The following is a 20316-nucleotide window of genomic DNA, read 5'->3' on the forward strand; positions in this document are numbered from 1 at the left end:
ATAATTTTATCTGGACAAATATTTTGCAGTAAGAGACACAGATCTTTGTACATGGTGTAATTACTAACACATTACTGCCCATGCAAATTAACCTTGCCTCCCATCAAATCAATTACAATTGATCAGAAACTCGACCTACACTTTATCTCTGTCTCAATAACGTACTTGCTATTGGGAGAACTCCAATAAGCGAAATCCAGTAAGTAATCAGAAAAGGTTAACATGCTAACCTTTACATCAATCCAATTTAACTTACCAGCTAAATATAAAAATACCTCTGCTCAATATAAACATAGGGGCCGAAATTGAGCCCTACCCCAAACTGGGCGCATCTACCATTTTTGAAAGGTTTTCTCCGCCCCATGAGATATCAGAGAAATTCAGCACTTGGAATTTTTTTTGCCTCGGTGCAGTATTCCAGTCATGTGCGGGCCGAAAGTGCCCTTGCAGCGGGTCCACAACACCGACCAGCCATCATCGCTGCGCTGATGATATCAGCATCTCTCCCCTTTAGTTAAAGGGGGCAGCTGCTCCGAACTCTGCAGCTGCCACTTTAGTGACAAACACTGGGCCACGAGGGAGGGTTTCGAGCAGACCAGCAGCCTGGCACCCAAGAGGGATGCCAGGCTGCCTGACCGAACCCGCGGCCACAATTGACGGCACGGCCAGGTAGTTGGCCGACAAAAAAAATTAACTTGCCGTCACCGGCAGCACCACTTCCCTTTTAAGAGAGGCTGTGTCGCCAAGCTGCAGAGAATGTACTACCGACGCTCCTGCTGGGCAATTCCGGGAAAGGGGCAATTTCATGGCGGGAAATCGGGTGGGGCGGTCCAGGACACTGCTCCAAAACCGAGGAAGGGCAATTTTCAAAATGGCAATCCCTCCGCACCGACCCGTTGCCACCAGTTTCAGGCGGCCAGAAGCCTTATAGAATGTGGCAATTTCGGCCACGTAGAATTTAATATCAAATGGATACCAGTGGAACAAAAATGATTTTGCATTATTCAAAACAGTATCCATAGCAATGTACACAAAACATGTTTCCAAACTGGTGATGAGGTTAATGGTCTTAATACTAAGCACTTCTATGGCCATATGTCAGTCCATCATTTTGGCAACAATTTACTGGAAAATCTAACATATGAAAGAAGGTGCATTGTTAACCAAATACTAAACTAGAAAATTATCCAACAATCACAAAAATGGCTCGTGGAGAAACAGGGTTGATGGAAGGAGCAATTCAAATAATAAAACTAAACAGGTATACAGATCTTCCTGTAAAGATGGGATTTTGCCAAGTTTCCAGTTTACTTGAACTAAACTGACATTTAATAAAGAAAGATTTTGAGCATTCTTTTAATGTCACAAATAATAAAATTAACAAGTTTTACCATTATTCAACATAATGGCCGAGAAGTTACAGAATGCCATAAATTAGACAGCTGTGCTTCCTGATTTTCCAGTGAAAAAATTTACAACACAAGTTGCTGAAAAAGGAATTAAGAGTATGCCTCGACGAGCAGAGTGCCGGATTGGGATCGCCGCGGCCAATGGCCAAAATAAAAACCCATTGCAATGTGATGCTACTTGGGCCAGGAAGTGTTTAAAACAGATGTTTGAAGGTTGAACTGACAGGCAGAAAAAAAGCACAAATTCAAATTAGAAAAAGCTGATTTGCCTGAGGGTCTGGTTAGTTCATTAGATGGAACAGTCATAATTTCCTGGAATTTCTTCACCATAATAATGGCATACGCTGTAGATTCACCAAATTCTGTCCAATGTTAATGTTAAGTGAAGATGTCTGCTGAGCTTTGTATTGCTGAAGCAGGCAGCTTCCAAGCAATAGTTCAGTAGTAGTTTCGGACACATTATACATTCAAATATATGAATTTAGGTATGCCTATTTTCCAAATCTGATTACAGAAAAAGCAACTTGTCAATTCACTCTAAACTAATGTTATATAACATTCTGAGGTAGATTGCTGTGGATTAGACTGTTACAAAGACACACAGAAAATTACTGTAACAGTTCATATCACATGGGGAGGCGGAAATTCCTTTGGGCTCAGTTTCAGACCTGAAATAGGCGCTGTGCACAAAATGTACGTCCCAATCGAGAGGCCCAATGCTCGCCCAAAATTGGGCCTCGGGCTATGTTCCCTGTAATTTTTTGTGGGCTGCACGGCCCCTTTTAAGGGTTTTATGGCCCATTCAAAATTCCGTGTACGTGTGTTTTTCTCAATTTAAAAGCTGGCTCACCGACTGCACAGGATCCACAGAGCACTGTGTCTACACAGCTTAAAGGGAACATTGGCCTCGGGGTCAGTTAATAGTATTTGCGCAAAATGCCAGAGGCAAAGTGTTAATTTAAAGAAGTTCAATGCCAAGGTGCTTGCTTCGCCGGGTTGGACATTTTTCAGGGCATGGGACATTGGTGCACGAAATTGGCCCTCTGAGCCCATTTTACAGGCATGAAATGAGTGCAAAATGGTCCAATTTCTAACCAGAAACTCAAAGGGACTCTGGGACTAATAAAAGGGATGGGTTGATCAAGTCTGGGAAAAATCAAATAGATTTAAGTTACTACACTGTAAAATTTCACAGATAAACAAAATGCCATGCATGGGGAATATAAATGTCACCATTTCCTAAATGCCAGTTACTTAAAAAAAAAACAGCTTTTACATAAGTAAAATATTAATATGAAGAGTTGTCATATCTGCACAAAACATATTGCTCTACTTTGACAAAGTCCTTACCTGTAATGTAGCAGGTCACTTGTCTATTGACTTCTTCAGTATCAGCATCTGTAGTACTCAAGATAGCTATCACTCCACCAGGTGGGTCATCTTCACTCACAGTTCCTTTGTAGACCTCAGCAGTAAAGCGTGGAGGGTTGTCATTCACATCAGTAACAGTGACATCCACCACTGAAGAAGTGGACAATTGTACCTTTTCTCCATGATCAGATGCTACTATTATGATGTTATACTTCTTCTGTTTCTCATGGTCTAACTCTTTGAGAGTTGTTATCCAACCAGTTTCACTGTTAATCGTGAAGAGTTCCAGCATATGATCAAGCTCCTGAGATTGAGCTAAACTGTAAGTCACCTGACCATTGGCTCCAGAATCCAAGTCGGTTGCTTTTACCTGAATTACTGTGGTTCCTTCAGGTAGGTTTTCCACAACAAAGGCTTCATATGGGTTAGAATCAAAAATGGGTTTGTTGTCATTTTCATCTTTCACTTGAATACTTACATCCACGGAAGAAACTATTTCATGTTCCTCAAAATGATATTGTGCCATGACTGTAATCTGGTACCATTTAGTTGTTTCATGATCAAGCTTCTTTTCAGTTTTTAACTTCCCAGTATTGCGTTCTATGGCAAATATTTCATCCATGTTACTTTCAGGGGTATTTCCCTTTACAAGACTGTAGACCAATGGTTGATCACTTTCTGCTGTAATTAAATCAATCTCAGTTCCAATGCTGATGATTTCAGAGATTGTGAATGTATAGAAGAGTTCTGGAAATGTTGGAAGTGAAACTTCAGGTGGGAGTATTCTAACATAGACAGGAACAACAGACTCCTGCTGTGGAACTCCACCATCTTTAGCTCTGACAAAGAAAGTATAAAAGTTGTTTTCTAGTCCAACTAGACTTTCTTTGGTGCTGATGATCCCAGAAAATGAATCAATTTGAAGGTTTTCTTCAACATTGTTAGAATCTGCCTCAATGGTGTAGACAATGTCTGCATTACTACCTTCATCGGCATCTGATGCCACAATCCTAATGACTGAAGATCCTTTTTGAGCATACGATCCAATGTTTACCTTATACTCTGCAGCTCGGAACTGAGGCATATTATCGTTTTCGTCAGTGAGTATAACATTGATATTGCAGAAAGCCACTTTACCACCACCATCTTTTGCCATCATACTGATGGTAACCACCTTCTCTACTGGATTCTCACGATCTAATTTCTCTGATGTGAAAATTTTTCCTTTCTGATCAACAGAAAATTTGTCTCTTGCAAAGTCATTAACAATAAAATAACTTACATGCCCATATGTACCAGAGTCGTCATCTGTTGCCTTTACTTCAATCACTAGGGTACCAATATCAGAATTTTCAGCCAATTCTGCTTCATAGTCAGTTTGATCAAAAGCAGGGTCGTGGAAGTTAGCTGCAATAATGCTTACCCGAACTTCTGCTGAGCTTCTAAAAACACCATCTGATACAGATACACTAAGATTGTAAACTGCCTCCAGATTCTGCTTGTGCAAGTTTGCAATAGTAATAATGCCAGACTTACTATCTATTGCAAAATTCATACGGTCATTGCCAGACACAATTGAATATCGAAGTTTCTCCACGTCGGAAATATCTGCATCGGAGGCCTGCACATGTGTTACAAAATGCCCACGGGTTACAGGCTCACTTACTGAGGCCTGGTACAGCAGTTCGTTGAACAATGGTGGGTTGTCATTCAAATCAGTCATGTGCACAGTCAGAATAATGTCACTACTAAGTTGAGGTTTTCCATTATCCAAGGCTCTAACAAGGAGATTATACTGTTGAATCTGCTCATAATCAAGCATCCGTGCTGTCAAAATGAGGCCACTGGTGCTGTCAATGTGAAAATATTCTGAACTTTTGGTCTCATCTTCTACCAATTGGTAGTAAAGAACTTTATTCATTCCATAATCTGAATCTGTTGCAGTGACCTGGACCACTGATGTACCCACCACGGAAGCCTCAGATAGAGTGGCAGTGTATTTCCTCGCTATAAACACTGGAGCATTATCGTTAACATCTTCCACCACAATATCAACAAATACCTCAGCGTGAGATCCAATTAGTGAGTCTGTTGCTCTTACAGTTAACTTATAAGCTGGATGTGTCTCAAAGTCTAGTGAGCTAATTACATTTATAACTCCAGTGTTGAAGTTGATTGTAAACTGATTGAAAGGATCTCCATCTGTGATGCTGTAAATGACACGAGGACCTTCTGGACTGTTAGCCTGTACATATACGACAGGAGTGTGCAGCTGAATATTCTCCGGTATCTCAATACTGTAGAATGGCTTTTCAAATACAGGCATGGCTTTGTTTATAAGAGTGATGGGCACTTCAACTTCTGCAGAAAGTGATACCTCTCCTCCATCTTTCGCTACAACAATAACAACATACTCCACATTTGACAGGTTGGGTTCAAAATTCTTCTTTAGGGATATTTCCCCAGATGGTCCTACCTGAAAATGTTCATGGTGTTCTTTGAGATTATAGTAAACTTCTCCATTTTTACCAACATCCTTGTCTATAGCAGCGACTTGGCGAATAACATGGCCTACTTCAGCATCAACCTGGACTACAGCATAGTAAGGTAGGTTGACAAAAACTGGAACATTGTCATTAATGTCTTCAACAGTAACCTTCACAACAACATGAGCAACTCTTGACGGATTCTTTTCTTCGCTAACTTCAACCACTACATCGTACATTTCCTGCTCTTCACGATCAAATGGAATTCCTGTAGTTGCAAGAACACCTGAAGTGTGACTAATTTTAAATTTTCTATCAGGGTTCAGGATATGGTAAAATAATGGTTCGTTCATTTCATTGCCCATTGTAGTAATAATGGCTATAGTTTTAATTTCTGTCGAGTTTTCCTTTACCACAGCAGAGTATGAGCTTTGTGTGAATTTTAGATGGCTTTCTTTGCTTTCTTTTATATTTATACGCACTGAAGTTGTGCTTGAAAATCTGCCATCACTAGCTCTAACTGTAAGCTCATACCTGCTCCTCAAGTGAGTAGTGTTTTGCACTGAAATAAGTCCTGTCTTCGCATCTATGGAGAACTTTTCACCTATGTTACCATCAATTATGGAATAAATTAGATCTGCATTTGAACCAGAGTCTGCATCTGTGGCATTTACAACAGTCACTTTCACTCCTTTATATGTTGGCACAAGCAGAGGCATCTCATATAAATCCTGAACAAATACTGGTGGGCAATCATTTACATCAATCACATGAATGGTAACATTTGCTGCATGTTCTGCAAATAACTGTGGGTTTCCACTGTCATGCACTTGCACAGTGAAATGAAAAATATTGGTCTGCTCATAGTCTAGTTTCAACACTGCACGAATGGCACCTGTGCTGGAGTCAATAGCAAAATATTTCTGGGCAGATGGTTCAGTAATCTGATAAACCAGAAGAGCATTGGATCCTTCATCAGCATCTGTGGCTTGAATTACCAATGGAGTACTTTTGTCATTCAGAACAACACTGTTGATATGGGCAGATTCACTAATGACTCCTATATACTCTGACTGAGTGAAGACTGGCATGTTGTCATTTTCATCTCGCAGGTGTATCAAAACAGTGATATTGGTAGATAAGCCAGCCATATTCGTAGCTTGAACTGTAAGTCGATACGAAGCCAGTCCTTCATTGTCAAGCGACTTTTGAGTGATTATGACTCCCGAGTTAGGGTTGATGTTAAATGCACCATCTGTATTTCCATCTTTTATTTCATAAACAATAGACGATTGGCTGGATGCAGTTACCAGGATGACAAAACTGCCAATACTGGCCCCTTCACTTAACTCTGCATAGTACTCTTTTACTGTAAACTTGGGTGCTGCATTATCTGAAATGGTCACAAAGATGCGAACAGTAACAATAGCACTCATTGGAGGATTTCCTCCGTCGGTTGCTTTGACTATAAGTTCATACTGCCTCCGTGTACTACGATCCAGACCTTTTGAAACTATAATAGTACCCAGAACTGGATCAATGACAAAACTGTTGCCAGCATTTCCTGCAAAAACAAAAATGCATACATGTTAACATCAAATTAGAATGTGTAGATTATTATAGACATGTATTGGTGAAATATAATATCAATACAATGGGGTAGTAATTGGTCATCATTGCACTGGATACAGGACGGGGAATGAGACAGCAATGGCCAATTCTCCAAGGGCGCTTGAAAAACGCCAATGGCATAGTGCCTCAAGACGATGTTCAGGCATCCAGATGGCTGCCTAAAACAGGCGTTAGGTCCCTTGCAACAACTAATAAGAGGCTTAACACATATTTTAACTTCCTTCCGAGAAGTTGGGCTGCCCCAAGTGCTGTGGGAGTGGGGGGAGGAATTGCTCCACAGTAAGGTAATTAGCAAAGTTGAAACTTACCTTTCCAGGGGCATCCAGCAGTTTATTTAAGGACCGCTGGCTTGGCTGCTAAGCGCCTGAAGAAACTGACAGCAGCATGTATTGCGCATATTGCAGTTAGTCGTACTTGAATCCTGCAAAAGGGCCTGAAACATATGCTGCCAGTTCCAAGCTTGCAACTTGGAAACTCACAGAGGAGCCCTAACCAATATGGTAGATGGCGCAGTTCCGACAAGGAATGAGCATGCACGCTCCGCTCGCCGCATTGGACGGTTAGGCACCTGTTTTACACTTGTAAAATGGACGCAGCACAATCCAATTTCTAGGCCCTTGCTTCTTCAGTCAGTCTAAAGAGACCACATAAAATATTTTTTCCCCTCAAAAACTCTTAACAATGCCTTTAGAATGCTATCAAGTGTGATCTGTTGCACACAAGCCAAACTCTCCATCTAAAATGTGTAATGAGATTCACAGCTCACAACTCTCAAGAGTAGCTAGACTGTTATCTTATTTTGTTATCTTATTAAAACCACAAACGTTTTTTTCTCCCAGACACTGAAGTAACTAGAATTTGGTCAGATCAGTCAGTCACTTAAGATTTTACATTTTCTGTTGAAAAATATATAAGCTAATTTAACAAGGAAATCTCACTTAATATTTCACTACTTGGTGTTTTTTGCATTTAAGAATTTCTGCCTTCCACACAAACCCAAACTGTCTCATAAATAATAGCCTAAACCATTCCAGACATCTGAGGAATGTGCTTGCAATATATTTACCACCCCCAATATCATTGTTTCTTGTATGAAATATAATGCTGGGAAAATAGAAAAAATGTCTCCATAGGTTAATAATGTGCCAATTAAATTCATCACAATACAATACAATTATTTATACTGATTAGAATATATGTATAATTAAAAATTTTTTTTAAATAGGTACATTTGAGGGGTAATTTAATAGATTTGTACGACTGACATGAAACTGTGCGCTCCGGGGCTGCACATCAGCAATTAGGATGTGAAAAGCTCCCGACGACTTTCCGTCCATAATGGACATGTGCCCGAATTCCCCGCACAAATCCAGTGAGTTACAGTGGAGCGCCCATTTAGAGAGACAGCTCAGCAGTAAAATTTTAATGTGACCCGAACCTGAAAATAGTTTAAACCTCCCGAATGTGGGCAGTATTGGGCCTATTTTGGACTTAACCTGAAAATCTCTCCCATCATGTGCTGCACGCATTTTCCGTTTTCATTTCAACCTCTTATTTTTAAATTTCTCCAATTTCCTTATCTTTTTGTTAGTGTGAGCCTCCCATGCACTTTTGTTCCCCCCATTTTTTTGTTTTTTAATGCCTCTTCATCGCCACATTATTGACCATTTTTCGAACAATTTTTTATCAAGCAGTTTACAGATAATTCAACCTATTAAACTCTCTCAATGTGATTGGAGTATCATTTGTTTCCCCCATCCCTCTTTCTATTTTTTCCAAACTTATGAAAATGCTTACTTATTATCTTTTGGTTTAAAGCTCTGATGAAGAGTATGCACCTGAAACATTAAGCCTGTCTTTTCTCTTTACAGATGCTGACTGACCTGCTGGGTATTATCCAGCATTTCCTGTTTTATTCAATGATCAGTAATTTAAGTTTTAAACCAGGAAAACTATGAAAAAAATCATTACCCGATTCAATAGTGTAAGTAACTTCTGCATTTTGGCCCTTGTCTTTATCCAGTGCTGTAACCTGAAGCACCGCTGAGTCAACTGCAGCAGATTCATACACACGACCAGTATAGGAAGAGCTGGTAAACCATGGTGCATGGTCATTGGTATCTTCAACATTAATAATGACTCTCACATAATTGCGTTTGACAGGAACATCTTGATCTCGAACCTTGGGAAGAAATTAACAAATGAGTATACCACCACAGAAGATTGGTTAATAATTTCTTAACTCCTATTTCAAATCAGGATGGTGGCAAAACTGGCAATAGCAAATCAGCAGTCAGTTTTATATCATACTCGGATTTTCAAGTCAATGGTAAAGAAATCGGATGAAGTATAAAATGGGCTGCCTATTCACTATTGCCTATTATGTGCTTTATCCGATTTCACCCCCAGTGTTTGAACCGTAGCAGCAGCAAAGCCTTGCAAGTGTTAGTAGGCAGGGGATTCGAACAATGCACAAAAGTTTCGGTGGGAAGAACAGCCTAATTATGCAAAAAAGTGGGAAGGATAGGAATACGTGACACAAAAAAAGCACAAAATGGGCAATAGGGAAATAGGTCAGCACCATTTCTGCCATTTAGAGATCCTGACAGGAGGTCTGGAAGAAGGTCCTCAATTTAAAGAACACAAAGGTAACTATTAAATGTTGGTATTCAGAGAGATTTAGGTGTCCTAGTACAAGAAGCACAGAATATTAGCATACAGGTACAGCAAGCAATTAGGAAGGCAAATGGCACGTTCGCCTTTATTGCTAGAGGATTGGAGTACAAGAGTAGATTAAACTGCCTCTCCATATTGTTTGCCCCAAAGTGCATCACTTCACAATCAGCCACATTAAACTGTATCTGCCATGTGTCTGCCCTTTTCTACATTTGTACAGGGCTCTGGCGAGACTACACCTGGGGTACTCTGCAGTTTCAGGCTCCTTATTTAAGGGAGGATATACTTGCCTTAGAGGCAGTGCAACAAAGGTTCACTAGATTGATTCCTGGGATGAGTGGGTTGTCCTATGAGGAGAGATTGAGAAGATTGAGCCTATACTCTCTGCAGTTTAATAGAATGAGTGGTGATCTCATTGAAATATAAGATTCTGAGGGGCATTGTGACAGGGTAGATGCTGAGAGATCGTTTCCCCTGGCTGGAGAATCTAGAACTGGGGGTATAGTCTCAGGATAAGGGGGGCGGCCTTTTAAGACTGAGATAAGGAGGAATTTCTTCACTGAGGGTTGTGAATCTTTGGAATTCTCTACCCCAAAGGGCTGTAGATGCTGAATCGTTGAGTATATTCAAGGCGGAGATAGATTGATTTTTGGGCTCCAGAGGAAGCAAAGGATATGGGGGCGAGTCGGAAAGTGGAATTGAGGTTGAAGATCAGCCATGATCTTATTGAATGGCCGTATGGCCTACTCCTGCTCCTATTTCTTATGTTCTTATTAAAGCATGAATAATAGTATGAAATGGGAACAGCTGAGTATGTATGGTTCTGAAGTATAGTTACAATATATATGTACAAAAGTTAGTATGGATGTAGCAAGTACTTGAAGTAAAAATAGGGAGGTTATGCAAATTACGCGATCTATCATGATGGGAGAGAAAATATGTTGCAGCAAGGGATTTGCCATGGTCCAAATCACCATTCTCAATCCTTAATACTTTTGTGTTTAAAGGAAAAAAAATGCACATAATAGAAAAGTTCAATAACAGACGGTGAAGCCCCAGTCATGTTTGGGATGGGGAGAAAAATGTAGAAGCCATTAGCATTATGGAGATGACAGCAAATAAGACTAGTTAGCTGCATCATAAAATCATATATTGAAAGACTTATACAATATACCCACATTTACTGATTTTAAATAAACACATGATACTACATACACAATAACCAAGTGGATTATGCATCTATAATCATGATGCACCACCTGCTCTCCTGACAAAGTAAAGAGACCCAAGTGTATAACCAGCTACATGCAAAGAGCACTACACATTTGAGTATCACCTCAATGGAAGCAAGGAGCAGTACAGATACACACATTATTGGAGAGCATTGGTGAGGACTGTTGATAGTTGATGATAGAGCTCATAATAAAAGAGGCCCAGCATATTGATTGCTCTCACTGAGCTGTAGTGGCCCTGCATTAATAAGGAGGCTAGTTCAGCAGCAGGACATTATGAACAAACATTTCTCTCCTTGCGCATGATTTTAGAAGGCTATCTGGATAGTGCGGATAAATCCAATAATCATATGCACTGCCATCTCCCAAGAATGCTGGCTGTTACCTGCACTGCAGATCTCACTTATTTACATAAGTCATAGACAAAGTAGGAGCCCTTCGCCTAAATGCTGCTATGGATTCTAAACCCTAAGGTACAGTCATGGCTGTTTCAACTCATTTGGAGAACTGTTACAGGCAACCATGGTGGAAGGATTACAAAACCAGAAATCTCGAGTGTACAATTGAAGCAATGAGTTCCAGACATGGAAAAATATTCCCATCTCTAGTATTGCCATCCCTCACCCTGATGAGAACCAAACCAGCCCTTCACTCTGCTGCCTGTAGTCAAACATAATTGGTGAAAGGAAACAATGTATATACACTGTACTAGTAAAATTATTAAAAGCACTGGCTGTGATAAAAGCTGAAATGTGTCAAGAAAATATATTTGCACTGAAAAGTATTAAACTCACCATTATAGTAAGCACATGCTGATGCTTGGTCTCATGGTCCAGCCTTTCGGCTGTAAAGAGAACCCCAGTACCAGGATCCAGCCTAAATTTTTTCAGACTGCTTGGATCTATACTGCTTTGAAGAGTGTAAATCAACTTGTTCTTCTCATCCTCATCACTGGCACTAACTTGCAGAATTATTGCATCAGGAATTGTGTCTTCTGGGATATTTACTTCATATTTTGGTTTTGAAAACTCAGGTCGATGGTCATTTGTATCAATGACTTTAATGTATACCTGAAATGAAGTAAAATATTACATTTGACAACTGTAATTCCACTACGTTTCTTTAGTATATCAAGAGGAATGCACAATACAACAGCAGCTCTCATCATTCACTGATATGGCTTTGATCACTTCAAATCTGTGATACAGCAAGATTGTTGGAATTTTATATGTATTACAAAATGAACCACAGACACTTAGATTGCTTACTATATTTTCAACATTTTAATCAGCTGAAAAGAGTACTTAGATAAACAGGTTAGGTGACTGAGTCAAAACAACACATCTGTCTATGAAGGCCCACAAATGAAAATCTAAATGGTTTATAATTAGCAGATTACAATTTCTATTTTAAATAGCTTCATTTAGTTTCCCTCTTTCTCCTGAGAATTGTCATCAACAAGATTTAGTGCATTCTTAAGTACTTAAACAGTTAACAAGCTGTGCTTAAATCATGAAGAATCCAAAATATTGTTATTCAGAAACTCCTTATATTCAGCTGATGACTCACAAACATTTCCAGAACTTTAGATAACACAGCATGCCTGTCTTCACTATCATTCCACTGACTCCCACTGCTGAGGGCAGATGTGCTGCTGACTACATCACTTCTAAAAACAATCTCTTGTTCGTCCAGCCATTCAGAAAGATGAACAAAATCTGCATATCACTGAAAATCACAATGACATCATGTGACTTATAGCAAATTAGTGAATTTATTAGATATGCAAGGAATGTTTATTTTGCACAGATCTATACAGTGATCAGCTTTCTAAATTCCATACTGTTCTAATGCTATTGTTATACTTACAAGTACTGTTGCCAAATGATGCTTATTGAACCGATGCTTACAGCAGTACCAAACCAGTTTCCTTTGAAACTTGGAATGCTAGTGCGCATGTGCCATATACCTACACATGTGCAATATCATTCCAAGTTTCAGAGGAAACTAGAGCAACCAATGTGCATGGGTTATGTCATCTACCTGTACACACATATCTATTTATTGTTATGAATCTAATAGCGAGGGGAGAGATTTGTCTCATGATAATAAGTGGATACATTGGTGTCTATAACATGGTAAGTTATCATGTTGCACATCAGCTTCTGGGACACTGAGCTAGATGCAACTGTCAGAATGGAACCAGCATATCATAGAAGATCAGACCATCGACTTGAGGGGGTATTGTTTGCAGCTCTCTCGCAGTGCTGATTTCAGATTCAGCAATTTGAATCTGGTAGCAGATTACCCCTCTCCCAATCCTCGTTCCCCTCCACCCTCCAGCACAATTTGTGGGATTTGGGGCCTCCTGGCTGCTGCTCTCTAGCAATAGCTAGTATTCAGAAAGCCCAGATGTCGATGACCAGGAGCAGAGCTGCACACCTACACTTTAGTTTCCAATGTCTCTCCTGTCCACCTCCAGAAAGCTGTGCCTGTTTAGTGCCCTGCTGCAGCTCCCCAAGAAAAATGTGCCCAGATGTTTTATTTGAATGCTAAACTATACGTATGTATCTCTTAAGGCTGAGAAAATTAGGTGAATTCATATAGAGATCAATCAAGAAACTTTATAGACATTCTGACTCTGATATTTCCGATAGAGTTAATTTGTTACTATATATATTTTGAATGTGCCACTTGAGGCGTGACAGTGAGATGTGACAGACAGGAAATACATGCTGGACTCATCATAGTAAAAATATTACTGGCAGATCTCTTGTGGCATTGCTCATAGTGAATCAAAGGGTTTATAACAATAGCCTGTAATGTTCAATGTATTTTCAGGGCCACTGATTTACAGTGATCAAATAAGTCAAATTCGGTATTTACTGCATGGTATTTTGAGCACTTAATTTTGAGATTCTGTTTATTCTTTCAACAAAACCATAAAGGAGTGGCCTTGTTCGCTCTTCAAGCTATGCATTGAATTATTTTTCTTGATCTTCTCCTAAAGTGCAGGGTACACAGGAAAATGGCAGGCATCATGTTGCCAATTTGGGTACCTATGTGGAGTTTAGCAACAGTGGCCAAATGGATTATGGGGTATAGCAGCAGTTACAGGGGTTTCTGAACTTTGATGGATGGTTCTGGTAGCAGCACTGTGTAGGTAAAGGCTAGATTTTGGTAGTACTGGTTATTGCAATTTGGGGTATGGTTTACTCAGTGATTCCCAGGGTATGTTGCGGGTTAACGTGGCTTGGCAACATATGGGGAAGGAGGTTCCGGAATGTGGGAGCATGAGAGAAGGTGGCGAGGCCTTGAATACTGCAGACAAAGGGATATTGGGAGATCATACTTGTATCTGGTAGCACTGGAGGGAGGTCAGTACTGGGGGTAGAGGATCCCAGGATTAGCATCACTAGAGGGAGCTGATAAGGCTGTTAACACTGGGGGAAATGAAAGGGTCTCGTGCTGGTAAGGGTAGTCCTGGGGCCTCATAGCATTGGAAAGGGGCATCCTTGGGTTTGAGAACAAAGATCTGGGAAACCTTTTTAATTTTAAATAGATATTGCTGAGTATAATTATTTTATATGAAAAGGTTTCCCGAGCAGTGAGCTGTTGGGGAAACACTTTCAGCAATCTTGCCCCCATGTCCCAGAGTGTGAACATAACATCATAAGAAATAGGAACAGGGGTAGGCCATTTGACCCCTCGAGCCTGCTCCGCCATTTAATAAGATCGTGGCTGATCTGATCATGGACTCAGTTCCACTTCCCTGCCCGCTCCCCATAACCTTTTATTCCCTTATCGCTCAAAAATCTGTCTATCTCTGCCTTAAATACATTCAATGACCCAGCCTCCACAGCTCTCTGGGGCAGAGAATTCCACAGATTTACAATCCTGAGAGAAGAAATTCCACCTCATCTCAGTTTTAAATGGGCAGCCCTTTATTCTGAGACTATACCCCCTAGTTTTAGTTTCCCCTATCCTCTCTGCATCCACCTTGTCGAGCCCGCTCATTTCATAGAAACATCGAAAATAGGTGCAGGAGTCGGCCCTTCGAGCCTGCACCACCATTCAATATGGTCATGTCTGATCATGCAACTTCAGTACCCCATTCCTGCTTTCTCTCCATATCCCTTGATCCCTTTAGCCGTAAGGGCCACATCTAGCTCCCTTTTGAATCTATCTAATGAACTGGCCTCAACAACTTTCTTTGGTAGAGAATTCCACAGGTTCACATTATCTTATATGTTTCAATAAGATCACCTCTCATTTTTCTGAACTCCAATGAGTATAAGCCCAACCTACCCTCATCTCCTGAATCAATGTAGTGAACCTTCTCTGAACAGCCTCCAATGCAAGTATATCCTTTCTTAAATACGGAGACCAAAACTGTACGTTGTTGTTTCCTTAATAAATGGACTCCAGCATTTTCCCAATGACAGATGTTAGGCTAAACAGTCTATAATTTCCTGCTTTCTGACTGCCTCCTTTTTTAAACAGGGGCGTTACATTTGTGGATTTCCAAGTTGGCCTTGATCAAGAATTGACTCAAAGTTCCTTGAACAATTTTAGCACGCTGGAGACTCTATTCCTCAAAGGGTCTCCTGTCCAAGCTCCCATTCCCCATCTTTTATCAACTTCAGTTATCCAAAACTTTGATACCTATGAGCCCAAGTTTCGGCCTCAGTTGCTCCTGATTTTTTGGAGCAACTGGTGTAGAACGGAATATCTTAGAAATTCAAATTCTCGGCATTTAGTTTGCTCCAGTTCTAGTCAGTTAGAACAGTTTCACTTTGGAACAGAATTTTTTTTTCAAAAGGGGGCGTGTCCGGCCACTTGCGCCTGTTTTCAAAGTTTCGGCAGTGAAAACTTACTCCAAACTAACTTAGAATGGAGTAAGTGAAGATTTTTGTACGCTCGAAAAAACCTTGTCTACACTTTAGAAAATCAGGCGTAGGTTACAAATCAGGTGTACGGAATGGGGGGGGTTTAAAGGGAAGTTTACAAACATTAAACAATTCAGTTTTACAAATAAAGAACCATCATCAATAATAAATTATAAAAGCATCAATAAATCAATCAAAAAAAATTAATCAGAAATAATTTTTTTTAATCAATAAATAAAACATTTTCTACTTACCGACTGCAGCACCGGGAGTCCTCCAACAGCGTGCTGGGATGCCCCACCCGTGTGTCTCTATCAGTGTCTCTATCTTTCTGTCTGTCTGAGTGTGTCTCTCACTGTCTGTCCGTGTCTGTGTTTCTGACAGTGAGGGGAGGGGGGGGAGAAGGAGAAGGGGAAAGGGGGGAGGAGATGAGAAGGGGAAAGGGGGGGGGGAGAAGGGAGAAGGGGGGGGAAAGGAGAAAGGGGGGAAAAGGAGAAAGGGGGGAAAAGGAGAAAGGGGGGAAAAGGAGAAGGGGGGAAAAGGAGAAGGGGGGAAAAGGAGAAGGGGGAAAAGGAGAAGGGGGAAAAGGAGAAGGGGGAAAAGGAGAAGGGGGAAAAGGAGAAGGGGGAAAAGGAGAAGGGGGAAAAGGAGAAGGGGGAAAAGGAGAAGGGGGGAAAAGGAGAAGGGGGGAAAGGAGAAGGGGGGAAAGGAGAAGGGGGGAAAAGGAGAAGGGGGGAAAGGAGAAGGGGGGAAAGGAGAAGGGGGGAAAAGGAGAAGGGGGGAAAGGAGAAGGGGGGAAAAGGGAGAAGGGGGGGGAAAAGGAGAAGGGGGGAAAAGGAGAAGGGGGGAAAAGGAGAAGGGGGAAAAGGAGAAGGGGGGAAAAGGAGAAGGGGGGAAAAGGAGAAGGGGGGAAAAGGAGAAGGGGGGAAAAGGAGAAGGGGGGAAAAGGAGAAGGGGGGAAAAGGAGAAGGGGGGAAAAGGAGAAGGGGGGAAAAGGAGAAGGGGGGAAAAGGAGAAGGGGGGAAAAGGAGAAGGGGGGAAAAGGAGAAGGGGGGAAAAGGAGAAGGGGGAAAGGAGAAGGGGGGAAAGGAGAAGGGGGGGAAAGGAGAAGGGGGGGAAAGGAGAAGGGGGGAAAAGGAGAAGGGGGAAAAGGAGAAGGGGGGAAAAGGAGAAGGGGGGAAAGGAGAAGGGGGGAAAAGGAGAAGGGGGGAAAAGGAGAAGGGGGGAAAAGGAGAAGGGGGGAAAAGGAGAAGGGGGGAAAAGGAGAAGGGGAGAAAAGGAGAAGGGGGGAAAAGGAGAAGGGGGGAAAAGGAGAAGGGGGGGGGGGGGCGAACGGGCCGGGCCCAAGAATTCGGGCAGGGCCCGTGCCCAGCACCAGATTTACAGGTAGGTGGCGTTGGGTCGGGTCGGAGGGATGGTGGGAGGGAGGTCGGTTTGGTTCGGGTCGGGGGGGGGGTGGGAGGTTAGGTCGGGAGGAGGGAGGTCAGGTCGGATCCAGTCCGGGGGGGGGCGAGCGGGAGTCGGGTCGGTTCCGGAGGCGGGAGTCGAGTCGGGTCGGCAGGAAGCTGGGTCGGGTCGGGGTCGGGGGTCGGATCGGAGGGGGGGGGGGGCAGTCGGGAGCACGGTTCGGGTCAGGGGGAGGGAGGTTGGGTCGGGTCCGGGAGAAGGGGGGGCGGGAGCGCGGGTCGGGTCGGGGGGGAGAGCACGGGTCGGATCCAGTCCGGGGGGGGGGGGGGGTGGGAGTCGAGTCGGTCGGGAGGAAGCAGGAGCTGGGCGTGGGAGGCAGCCTTATGCACGCAGCCCCAGTGAGGCCATTGGGCCAGGGCTAGGGACTGCGTGCTTCGGGCCCCTCCCACACAATTTTGGGTGCCTGGAGCTACTGCACATGCGCGCCCACTGTAGCGCACATGTACAGAGGTCCCGGCACTGTTTTCAGCGCAGGGACCTAGCTCCGCCTCTCACAGCTCGTGCTGTGCCGCGCCGAGCTGCAAACGACCTGCAGGGAGCCGGAGAATCTGTAAGTTTTTTTTAGGCGCACTTTGTGGCGCGAAAAACGGGCGTCCAGGTCGGGGCTGCGCCGTTCTAGGCGCGGCCCGAAACTTGGGCCCTATATCTTCTATCGCATTTTCCATCCCTTCGTCCTCGCTGACCTGCATTGGTTTGTGGTTTCCCAAAGTCCCTAATGTAAAACTCTGATTCTTATGTTTAAATCTCTCCATAGCCTCAACGCTCCTGATCTCTGTAATTTCCTCCAGCCCAACAATCTCCCCAAAACTCTCTGACTCTGACCTCCCCTCCTTACCCCACCTTTGGTTGCCATGCCTTCAGCTGCCTAGTTCCCAATCTCTGGAATTCTCATGCCAAGTCTTCACCTTCTGCTTTAAAACCTCCTTAAAACCCACCTTTTAGAACAAGCATTTCAACATTCCTCCTAATCTTTGCTTTGGCTCAGCCTTTGAATCCTCTTGGGATGTTTTTCATCATTAAAGGTTCTACATATGATGTACACACTATACACAAAGCTTTTTAATATACTTGCAAATAATTTTCATGGGACTTTTCCCAATCCTCTGCCATCGCTTCAACTTGAAGATCAATGGAAATCCTGGAAAAATGGCATAAACAGCCATTTACGGCATTTCTCCGGAGTTCCCCCCGATCGTCCACTGAAGTTATGGTGGGAGATTGGGGAACCTCCAGAAAAGTTCTACCCAGCTACATAAATTTTAAAATGGCTCCAATTTTTTTTAACCCCACTTGATGCACCATTCCCCATCCAACGGAGGGGTTCATTGACCTGCTCTCTTCCCTTCCCTGTCCCACCAAGGGCTCTGCCCATGCTACAAAAATGTTCCACCACAATTGAGAAACTATCTGGCCTTAGCTCAGAATCTTTCCAAACAGTACTTCCAGATAGGTGTGAACCAAGCTCTGCCCTTCAACAGCACAAAATTTCAGAGTGTTAATGTACTAAGTCACTGCATTATCTTTCGAAGTCTGCAAATTGTTGCTTTTCTGGAGTAATCTATTGGTAGCCTTGCAATGTTTTATTTCAGCAACATAAGTTTTATTGGCTGCTTGGAGACTGATTTATTCCCATTTCACATTTATAAAATATGGAACTATAATAGTATACATTCCCATTATTAGAACTATTATCAGATAAAATCCAAAAGGCATGAACAGAAAAACTCCTCTTAGAACTTTTTTGGCTCTAAAAACATTAATAAAAATCTCTAAAATTGTATTAAGTATTGCACTCTCAGGGGAAAAATAAATAATCTTTCAATTTACAAGTCTGAGCATTGCTACTCACTATTATTACAGAGATGGATCTTAAGAGTTTCAGTTCAGTGCTGGTATTTGAAATTAAACTGTGTTTGGTACTGTAGGAATTTCTCATCATAAATAAAGATTGCTAGTTCCACTTTTGAACCTGGATATTATACTTTCCAGGTCATTTCATGAGCATGTTTAAAATTCTCATTTATAACAGGCTACTTGAATTTTCCCAAATCTTCAAATATGGCAGACAATTAATTACTTGGAACTTTGGTGGTCTAAATTTTTTCAATGTTGTACTTTCATTCTGTACCTTGCAAAGCACCCCCCACACCACCCGCCAAAAATATATCGTACAACTCAGCACTATCATAACTAGATCTGTGCCCATTATTTTTTTTACTGCAGAAATCAAAAAAAAATTATAGAATTTAAATTATTTCAGAAGACATTAACTGAAGACTTTTCACACTGTAGGCCATATTCAAAACTACAAACTGCAGCAGCCTGGTGAGAAATGACATGCCATCGGCAATTTAAAAGTTACAAGCAATGTGAATAAACATTTGAAGTAGACAAAGCAGCACAAGATTAATCTTTTACCAGAAATCAGTTCAATGTTGAAAATATTATACGGCAATAAACTAATAACTACAAAATAAAAATTCTGTTTTGCAACACTGATGACTAAAAGAACTAAAGCAAATGTTCTTTCTTGAATCCAAGTCCTTCATCAGGAATTCAATTACCTGCGTGCTGATGGACAATGTCCCATCTGTTGCCTCCACTGTCAAGTTGTAATTTGATTTCTGTTCTGCATCAAGTGGTCTCGCAACAATGATGGTTCCACTACCTTTGTCCACATCAAATCGGCTGTCATAGTTGCCACCTGGGTTTAAGAATATGAAAAGGTACATATAAAAAAACAGCAAATGTTGCTCAGCTATCAGATTGCATGCATATTACAAGAAAATTGGTCTTGTTTTACTGAGCATGCAAAAAGATACAGGATGTGAATTTTGTCCAATGTACCTTCAGCAGAAAAATAACACTGACACAAAAAAATCACCCCCACCATTCTTTCTGAAAAATGTTAAGTCTGTTTTGGCTTCTTTTTGTTTAATGAGAACCTTTAAAGAAATAGGAGCCTTTTTATTTTAACCAGTGCTTCAACAGTGTCAAAATCACACTTTATTTTCACAATTAATGAGAATAGATCATTATGAAATATACAATAATTTGGCTTGGCGTATTTCACAGAACTAGGGAGTGGAATGGGTAGTTTAATGTTTGTCGGCAGTGAGAGAAGGGGAGGGGCATAGGTTTGAGCATTGGGGTG

At 41.7% G+C, this 20316-nt stretch overlaps 1 protein-coding gene across 7 annotated transcripts in view; it reads right to left on the bottom strand.

Moving 5' to 3' along the window:
* The window catches only part of fat1a (FAT atypical cadherin 1a), a 227293-nt gene that overhangs the window by 66205 nt on the left and 140772 nt on the right, over positions 1-20316 (bottom strand). For all 7 annotated transcript variants that reach the window (XM_070869564.1, XM_070869585.1, XM_070869574.1 and 4 more), the window contains exons 7-10: positions 19727-19866; positions 11601-11876; positions 8870-9080; positions 2760-6830 (exon numbers count right to left, since the gene is read on the bottom strand). In XM_070869564.1, coding sequence (XP_070725665.1) covers positions 2760-6830; positions 8870-9080; positions 11601-11876; positions 19727-19866 — 4698 coding nt within the window. The remainder of the gene's footprint in view (positions 1-2759; positions 6831-8869; positions 9081-11600; positions 11877-19726; positions 19867-20316) is intronic.

Source organism: Pristiophorus japonicus, chromosome 2 (genome assembly GCF_044704955.1).
Source record: "Pristiophorus japonicus isolate sPriJap1 chromosome 2, sPriJap1.hap1, whole genome shotgun sequence".
Classification (NCBI taxonomy): Eukaryota; Metazoa; Chordata; class Chondrichthyes; family Pristiophoridae; genus Pristiophorus; species Pristiophorus japonicus.